Here is a 9,621-nt window from a genome sequence, read left to right as displayed (position 1 = left end):
TCAGAACACTGCATCATGAAGCTTCGAAGCGTTATGAATCAGCGAGTCGAATCATGATTCGGATTTGTGTCAAACCGCCAAACTGCTGAAATCACGTGACTTTGGCGATTCAAACCACTGAATCGACTCACTGATTCATAACGCTTCGAAGCTTCATGATGCATTGTTTTGAAATCGGTCATCACAATATAAGTCGTTATTTAGGGTTTTTTTGTGCACAAAAACTATTCTCGCCGATTCATAAAGTTATTGTAGAACCACTGTAGTGAGATGGACTTTGTAACGACGTCTTTAGTACCTTTTATGGGTCTTGAGAGTGTAAAGTGCACTGTGCCAATGGAGGCCTTTCTGAGCCCTCGGATTTCAACTAAAATATCTTAATTTGTGTTCCGAAAGATGAACAGAGGTCTTACGGGTGTTGACATGAGGGTAAGTAATTAATGACATAATTTTCCTTTTTGGGTGAACTAACCCTATAAGAATCCAACTCTTTAACACTGTAAATAAGTCAGAATACGAGTGAGTGTTAGCTGTCAGCAAAGTAAATTGAATAAATTAGCATGAAAAATGACATATACAATAATGACTGATTACGACAAATGTCTCATTTGATTAATTATCTCATATTTTTCTCCTCACAGGCTGTGGCTACAGAACTGCGTCTGGCAGCGGTGCTTTTGGCCCTGTGGCCCTGGTTTCTGCTGGACGACCTCACCATGACGGCAGCCCTGGAACTGCTCTGTGTCTACACGGCTAACTGCACAGCTGGTCAGTCTTCTGAGAGGTGGAGAGGAACGATAGTGAGAAAAGGAGAATGACAGAGAGAAAGAGGATTAGAAAGCCAGAGACAGGGTTCTGAGATAATGTATAAGCTTTGTGCTCACTGTAACCCTCTCATGAGTCATGTGCCGGTACAGTGGGAGCCATTGTGTGCCAAATGTAAGGCTGACATGAACCCGACAGCTACAGAAAGGATTGTGTCATAGTCTTAAGTGTGCTGCCAAATTACTGGAAGCTAGGATGGAACATTTGCGTTAAGGGGAGGTACATCAGGCGAAAATGGTTGGTTGGATTGAGCCATTTTTGAGCTACATGGTTAAAAAAATAACAAATTAATCGCACATTTTTCTGTAATTTAATCAAGGTTAATTTATTTGTCTAATATCATTTTATATTGTTATAATTTCACATTTAATCTCTAAATTAATGTAGAATCAACATAAAGACAGTATATGGGACCCGTACTGCCAAAATGAGTCAGAATGTGCACAGGATAATTTCGAGCTACAGGCAAAACAATTGAAAAATGTTGGCGTTTTTACAAAGGCCCAATGCTCCAAATAGCAATTAAACATCTAAAAGTATCTTTATTTGTACGTTTTCGGAGAGGAGCTGACTGACAGATCCGACGTGTGCCGATACCAATAATTCTGCTGATGTCTCAATAAAATTTTTCCCCTTCAATTTTAGCCATTTCAGTATAATTAAAAGCTATCAATTTTATTTAGTCTTTAAAAGCTCTAAGCCATCATTTATTAGGCTTTACAAAATATAACAACTTTTAATTTCTGTGAACTTGAAACAATCTTCACATAAACCCATTGTAATAAATGCCACATTTACCTGTGCCCTTCAATATATCAGGGCTCAAATTTTTTTTCTACTGGTCCAGTTCAGATTTGTACTTGCCCTGTCAAAATACACAAAAAATATTGTTTTTGACACATGTGACCTTGTAAACAGTGCTTTAAGATTTAAGGTCCAACAGATAGGATAAAGTTATCAAACACTTCACAGTCTCAACTGCATAAATGATCAATTTAAAATAGATTAGTCCTTATTAAAGCAACAAAAGTTTTTCAGTCAAGAGCAGTGAGTGAGATCTGTCTTTTTCTTTTGTTCTTTGATTATCCTTATAGAGATAGTTCACCCAAAAATTAAAATTTGCCCATGATTTACTCACCCTCAAGCCATCCTAGATGTCTATGACATTCTTCTTTCAGATGAACACAATCTGAGTTTTATTAAAAAATGTCCTGGCTAATCCAAGCTTTATAATGGCAGGGAATGAGAGCTCAAAATTTGAAGCCCAAAAAGTGCATCCATCCATTATAAAAGTAATCCACACAGCTCTGGGGGGTTAATAAATGCCTTCTGATGCGAATTGATGGGTTTTTGTAAGAAAAATACCCATATTTAACACGTTATAAAGTAAAATATCTAGCTTCCGTACTTTGTACGCGCAGGTTGCACATGTGCATTTAATGTTTTTGCAGTATTTACATGGGTCTATTAACTCGTGTAATACGTGTACCGTTACATCTCTAGTGTATATATATGTGTATATATTAGTGGTGGGCCGTTATGTGTTAACGTGAGACTCTTATCGGGCGATAAAAAAAATATCGGCGTTAATCTATTCTCAAAGTTGGGTTGGGAGCTGGGTCTATACTACGTAAGCTATGATGACTTTCACCTTGATATTTTAGTGTGGATGTATACCTAGCCGTTTTGCACTGTAGGGGGCGAGATTTTCTACAGTATCGATATCAGCTGCGCTCTCCTCTCCGACCGACAAAAAGTTGACACGCACCCGCCTCATTCAGTCAATTAACTCTCTTAACATGGCGAACGCTTGTTCTGCTGAATTTTTCTTCATGACAGCGTGTTAGTATTGGTGTGACCGGTCTGAATTTCGCGCGGGTTGCACATAACGTTAATTCTACTAATTCCCGCAGATTTCACGCTAGCATCTGAAGCGCACACACACACATACCGTAATAAAGCTGCCTCTGACATACAAAAAGTGCAAAAATTAGCTCCTGTTTCCAGCTTATTAATGGTCAAATACACTCAAAAATGTCTCAATGCCCATCTTGGTGAGTTTTAACGCAACCACAGTCGTAACCAGCTCACAGGAACAGTGTTTGGGATCCATGCGTGCATCAGGTCTTAAAGGGACAGAAGTTATTTATTATTCTAACTACAAAAAGACAAACGATCCCTTACGAGCACACATATTCTGAATGCCTTCGGCAGAATTCAAATGAGCCATTTTAATCTACATTAATCTAGATTAATTCCAAGATTACAGTGAGATTAATCTAGATAAAAAAATGTATCTATGCCCACCACTAGTATATATGTGTGTGTGTGTGTGTGTGTGTGTGTGTGTGTATGTATATATATACACACACACACACACACACACACACATATATATTAGGGCTGCACAATATATCAAAATATCGTGATATGCATATCGCAACGGCATACAATATCTGAATGATTTTAATAGGCTACTTCAACATTGTGAAAAGTGTACGTTTTAGGTCGACGCATATAGCAAAGAATAGACTGGGCACACGACTGTTACTTATGTGACTTGCTTGACGTTAAAAATAGTTATTAAACGCAATAACTTGCGAAAAACAACTCCTTGCAGTCTCGCGCTGTCTGCTGTCTGACACACACACAACGAAATGTGCGCACAAGCCGCCTCTCTGAAAGCGTGTGATCCTTTCGTGTCTAGTTACACACTCAAACTGTCAAATACACACAGTTATGTCAAAATGGCGGTATTGATGAGTATTCATGTAAACACAGTCGGTTAGGCTTTAAGTGAACAATATCAGTTGGGGAAAGAAACCGAATGCGTGTCAATAGGATCCGTACATTAGGTCTTAAAGTGACAGCCTGCTAATACAGTAAACCTGTCAAACAACAAAAGAAAAAGAGAAAATCACTCAGCGCTCTTGGCTGAGTAACCTTTGTAGCTTTATTATATATCAGTGTATATTTAATTCATGTGAAGACTACTGTTTTTAGTTCTTATATTTAATAACAAAGATAAATTAAAATAACAAAAAGAATCGTCCACCCCTAGTTCAGGTGTCTTTGTTTACCTGGATGTTCTTGATGTTAAGTTTTAGGTTGATATAACTATATATTACCAAGTCAAGCAAAGAGTTTTTGGTATTTAAATATTGGCATTAATTTTTTTGTTTGTTTACATTGATGTTAAAATTATATTATCAGATTTGTGACATGAATTTTTGCTAAAACACTCATTTGGCCCTTATCAACCATGTCCTCCTAAAAATCCCTATCCTTTCAATTGGCTCTATCACTTTATCTCTCATTCATTAAGAAGCAAAATATGAAATTAAGGGTCACTACCTCTTAAGAAAGTTATGAAGTTTTTTGAAATCCTTTTTGTTTGCATTTTATGGAGGATTTAGCCTAAAGTTAGAAGCATTTTTAATTATAAAAACCTCATAAGAAAAGGGTCTTACCAACCACTGTTGATTACTATAGACTAGATTGTTAGCTGTAGTACTTCCCTTTTCTGTAAATATAGATAGTATGTATGAGGAAAAAAATCATGCTTCAGACACTAAAAATAAAAATCTGGACGTTAATCTTTAAAAACTGCATTGTGTGTGAGAGAGCATGACGGTTAAACATGAAAGAATTTGCACATGTTTCTGTGTGTGTGTGAGTAAGACAGACCTTTGTACATGAAAGTGTCTGTTCGTGAGTGTGTTTACTTAAACACAATGATTGCTCAGTGTCACATATGAGCTCATGGAAAGCTGTGCTTTAGCACAGGATGTGGCTTCACACCTGTGAAGAGCCAGCAATGCATGGGCGTATGTCAGTCTGTACGTATTTTGTGTGTGTGTGTGTGTGGAAGTGCATGTGTTTTTGCGCCTATATTTGTGTGTGCGTTTGGGCTGTCACTATAGTTTAACAGCACTAGGCTACAGTAGCGTGCTTCATGTTTTGTGTTTCTCAAGGTCTGTGTTAACAGCAGGTGATGTTTAAAGTTCATGAGGTTGGTTCATCAGTTATGGAATCAGCCCTCCAGCTATTTTCCTTGCCATCATACTCTGTCCTGTGTCACTTTTATTGTATAATTCATTAACCTGCAACACACAACCCTCATTCTTTCATCTGGCCGATTAATTTTGGATTTATTCTGCAAGCAAAACCCTGCTGAGGTCTCTTAATAATCCAGTAGTATAATGTTTAATGATTCACCCGAAGTCATGCTATTCTTCAAAATATGTCTGTAAACTTACCCAGAAGTGAGACGTGTAGTGGTTTTGACACTGTACTAAATGCAGCATTGTTAGACCTGGAGGAAATGCTTTTTTTATCTAGATATATTTAGAATTAAAACGAAGTAGAATGAAGTTTCCATTGAGTTTCCAAGCTCATTGTTGTTACACAACTGTGCAGTGATATTTCGAGGCAGTAAAGATGCATAGATTAAAAAACAGCTTTGTTGTGTGGGTTGTGTGGCTTTATATCACCGGCAGTGTTTCCTGTAGCATTATTCTGCAGCACCACAGGCAAAAATAAATAAATAAATAAATATATATTTGAAAGAAGTCTCTTATGTTCACCAAAGCTGCATTTATTTGATCAAAAATACAGTAAAACTGTAATATTGTTCAAGATTACAATTTAAAATAACTCTTGTCTTTTTGAATATATTTTAAAATGTAATTTATTCCTGTGATGGCAAAGCTGAATTTATTCTTTTACTCTAATATGCTGATTTGATTCATCAACATTTCATCAAACATTTCTTATTATCATCAATATTTTTTGTGTGAACCATGATACTTTTCTTTCAGGATTTTTTGGATGAATAGAAAGTTTAAAAGAGATTTTTTTTTTTGTAACATTATAAATGTCTTTACTGTCATCTGCTGCATCCTTGCTGAATATTGGACGGCGTTAAAAAAATATTTAACCCAATTAACGTAGTATCAGTTTTTTTTCTTTCTTTCTGTCATTCAAGCGCGATAAGACACAAAAATAATTACGTAAATCTGTACTGGTGAGCGTCTGTGAATCTCCTGTCAATAGCCAGGTTTTCAGGATTGTTTTTTTGTGAAAAAAGGTTTATCAACATAGCCGATGCAAATGTCGACACAATCTTTTTCTGTTTAACTTTAGCATATAAATTCTATTTCGATACTTCAAATGTCACAAACTAGTTTGGAAACACTTTTTGTTGAGGAAAAAGGACTTTAACGCAAATAAATGTGGCGTTACATGACGATAGCTTATACTGTGTCCGCATTTGTGGCAATGCTGTTAAAGCACCATTTCTCTGTAAAAGACGCATTAAATCTATGCCTATTATATTCAAATATTTTATTATTATTGGTAAGATTAAGACGTGTTACCTCTCAAACATCATTCAAAAAAAAGAAAAAGAATAGCTAACTGCTCCTGTTTCTGAATATTTCTTGATCAAGTATGGATCGAAATAGTCTTTATAACGAAGTACTAAAAAACATGATTAATAAGGATTAATGCAAATCATTTTATGTATACAATCTAATCATATATAATAAAGTTTTGTTTCACAATAGATGAGGAAAATATAGTGCCTTGAAAATATCTGCAGCTCGTCAAAAATAAAAATGGGGCATCTGTCAAACGAAGGAAGGGTGTTGGAGTTTCCAAAGCTGACAAAAAGAAAGGTAAAATAAATGAAATTTTATTTCTGAATAAATAAAATTAATTCCATAGAAAATCACGATTTCATGGGCAGGATCTAGCTACTTGAAAAATGACAATTACAAACATGACACTTGTTAATAAAAAAATATTTTATAAATACAATTTATATGTAATACAATTTTATCTCAAACTAATTAGGAAAATAAAGTGTGTTGAATCCAAAAAGCTCTAAATAAATTTTAGAATTGTTAAGACAGCAGCTCTATAGACTTTTTTACTAAGTTAATAGGCATACACATAAAATGTCTAGGTTACAGCTGTATCTGTCTCTGAGAAAGAAAAAAAAAAGCGATTTGATGTTATTGAACTCTGAAACCAGAACGAATAACTTGGTTTGAATGATCTAAATATGTTCTCAAACCGCGACTGGCTTGACTGCATGTTCAAGGCATATTGTTGCTATATGACCGAACATTTTACTATACTAATTTTCTTTTTTATTGATCCTAAAATTTACATACAGTTCAAATGAGCTGCCCTGTGTCCAAACCAATGGGCTTCGTCACATAGAGGCAGTTACATACATTCCTGTCAGACAAGCTGTACCACTTCGCCGTGATGATCTTATTTAATATTTCCTAATTTAGTAATTGGCCTATAATTTGTGAAAATAGTAAGCAGTAGGTAAACTGGCGAATTTCTCTGTCTCATCACTCTCTGCATTTTACAAATATTTAGGATGCGAAAGATACAATATAATTTGCGATATACACAAAATTATGTATGGAAACGACTCAAGGGCAGATTTTTTTAGCGATAGAACAAAACTTATGCGCACTCATCACCATTACGCACACCATTGGTATTATGCATACCAATTTGTAAAATGGCAATTGGATATGGGCTGGAGACAGCAAATTTCGCAATATGTTTTTTTACGCATTTTCACTTTGTCAATAACAAAGCAGTGCAAAAAGTGGATGGAAACTTGGCCTGTTACACACAAAGGACTCGTCCACAAAAGTAAAACAATAAGCCAAATTGTCTGCTTTATCGAGTATCCACATAAGCACAGTCTTAAATTAGTTAAAAAGTGTTAAATGAACGCTATTACGCATCATCTGAATGAATACAGAATCTCCTGATCAAAACACAGGCGATGAAGATGCAGAAAAACAATGGATCGTATGTAAGCAGATTTATACGTGATCATCAACATTAAACATCATATAAATCAAAACTGCCTAATGTTACTGAATGAAATGTCGACCCAGGACGAGTTATAGGACTGTGCAAGCATTAGGGGGGTTGATGGACTCAATCTACTCCATCTGTGTTTGATCATCGTTCTGAATCTGATCTGGATGTAGTCTTTGACCAAAACGTGATTTTATCAGCCTTTTGTTCAAAATGTAGTTTTTTTATGAAACGTACCCATATTTTTGCTCTTTCTTTTTATATATTACTTGCTCAGATATTCATACAACAAAATATTCTATGGACCATTACATTTTTGTGAAAATGATCAAAAACCCTGGCGGTGACTGGCAACTTTTTTTTTTTAACGCTGATGGGGAAAGAGTTAACTATATATTTTTAGGTTTTGCCTAATTTCAGGGTTTTTGGACGGTTTCTGATAAGTAACACTGATCAACATTTTTGTTTCCTTATATAATCTTTCTGAGATATAGTTACGTTATAGTTTTTTTTCCATGATCTATTTATCTCTCTCTCTCTGTCTGTCTTTCCCTCGTTCTCTTTCAGCATGTAGTGCCTTATGCAGCAGCAGCAGTAGTTGTACCTCTGGCTCAGTTCAGGCTGTTCTTCCTAAGACTGCGGTCACAAATTCACTGATGCATGCGGTGATGAAACTGGCCTCCCAGGTTGCCCCTGACAACAGCAGCATCCACAGTCTGGCTTTCTCATTGCTGGCCAACCTGGCCATCTCAAGGGACTGCAAAGGGGCACTGCTGAAGGTAACTTGCTAATGTTTAAAGCAAAACAATTCAGGGGAGAAGGAAATAGAACCACTTTAGTCTATATAGTGAATATAGCTGAGAACTTTTGCTCCTTTTAATGTGTCGTCTGGTTGCAAATCCACTTTTTAGTTTCATAGAGAAATTTACAAAGAGAAATGTTAACAAAACCTTCTTTCTTGCCATTTTCCCTAGAGTAACTTCCTGCAGCACTTCCTGTCTCTCCCGATGCCTAAGGCAGGTGGTAGAAGCAGCGTTTCGACAGGAGATCCTCTGTCCCTGTGGCTCAGGCTGCTGCTGAACATGTCGTTCGGGGAGGACGGACAGCAGATGATCCTCAGGCTCCGAGGGGCTTTAGAGCTGCTGGTCGAACTGGCCCAGTCCAAACACTCCAGCACTAAACCCACCATCCTGCTCATTCTCCACAACATCTGCTTTTGCTCCGCTAACAAGCCCAAAGTCTTAGCCAACGGTATGAGTGCTGGATTTACAGGGTTTTAGATGTTAACGGTCGACCAACATGTTTCTTTTTGAGTGGATGATGCCAATGCCAGAATCTAATAAGGCTCAGTAGGCATGGTTAACAAAATAGCCAAAGGTCATCTAATTTATTGGCCTGGCCAATATATAAAACTGTTTTTTTCCCCCCCAAAAGTATCAATAACATAAGGGTAACAATAAGGTGTTATTAGTTAACGTTACCGCATTAACTAACAATGAGCAATACGTTTGTTACTGTTTTTATTAATTTTATTAACTTCTATTAGTTAATAAGAATACGGTTTAGATAATGTTAGATAATGTGAGCTCCAGGTCCGTTAAATAGTAACAGATACAACTTTTGATTTTAATAATGTATTGGTGAATGTTGAAAGGCCACACAGTGGCTCAGCGGGTAGCACTTTCACCTCACAGCAAGAAGGTCCCTGGTTTGAGCCCTTGAGCCCAGGAGTCCTTTCTGCGTGGAGTTTTCATGTTCTCCCCTTGTCAGCGTGGTTTTCCTCTGGGTGCTCCGGTTCCCCCCACAGTCCAAATACATGCAGGTTGGATTGGACATGTCAAATTGGCCGTAGGAGTGTGTGTGTGAGTGAGTGCGTGTATGCGTGTGTGTGTGTGTGTGTGTGTGTGTGTGTCCCAGCACTCTCAGCGCTGAGTTGTGTCA

At 36.8% G+C, this 9,621-nt stretch overlaps 1 protein-coding gene across 1 annotated transcript in view; it reads left to right on the top strand.

The window, feature by feature from the left end:
- The window catches only part of rttn (rotatin), a 98,050-nt gene that overhangs the window by 82,650 nt on the left and 5,779 nt on the right, over positions 1-9,621 (top strand). Inside the window, exons 44-46 of the mRNA XM_079805750.1 lie at positions 642-768; positions 8,248-8,459; positions 8,655-8,931. Of these exons, the coding sequence (XP_079661876.1) occupies positions 642-768; positions 8,248-8,459; positions 8,655-8,931 (616 nt within the window). The remainder of the gene's footprint in view (positions 1-641; positions 769-8,247; positions 8,460-8,654; positions 8,932-9,621) is intronic.

Source organism: Gobio gobio, assembly GCF_949357685.1.
Source record: "Gobio gobio genome assembly, chromosome: 23".
Lineage (NCBI taxonomy): Eukaryota > Metazoa > Chordata > Actinopteri > Cypriniformes > Gobionidae > Gobio > Gobio gobio.
Note: the sequence above shows the minus strand (reverse complement) of the source record. Positions and strands in the feature narration are given on the sequence as shown.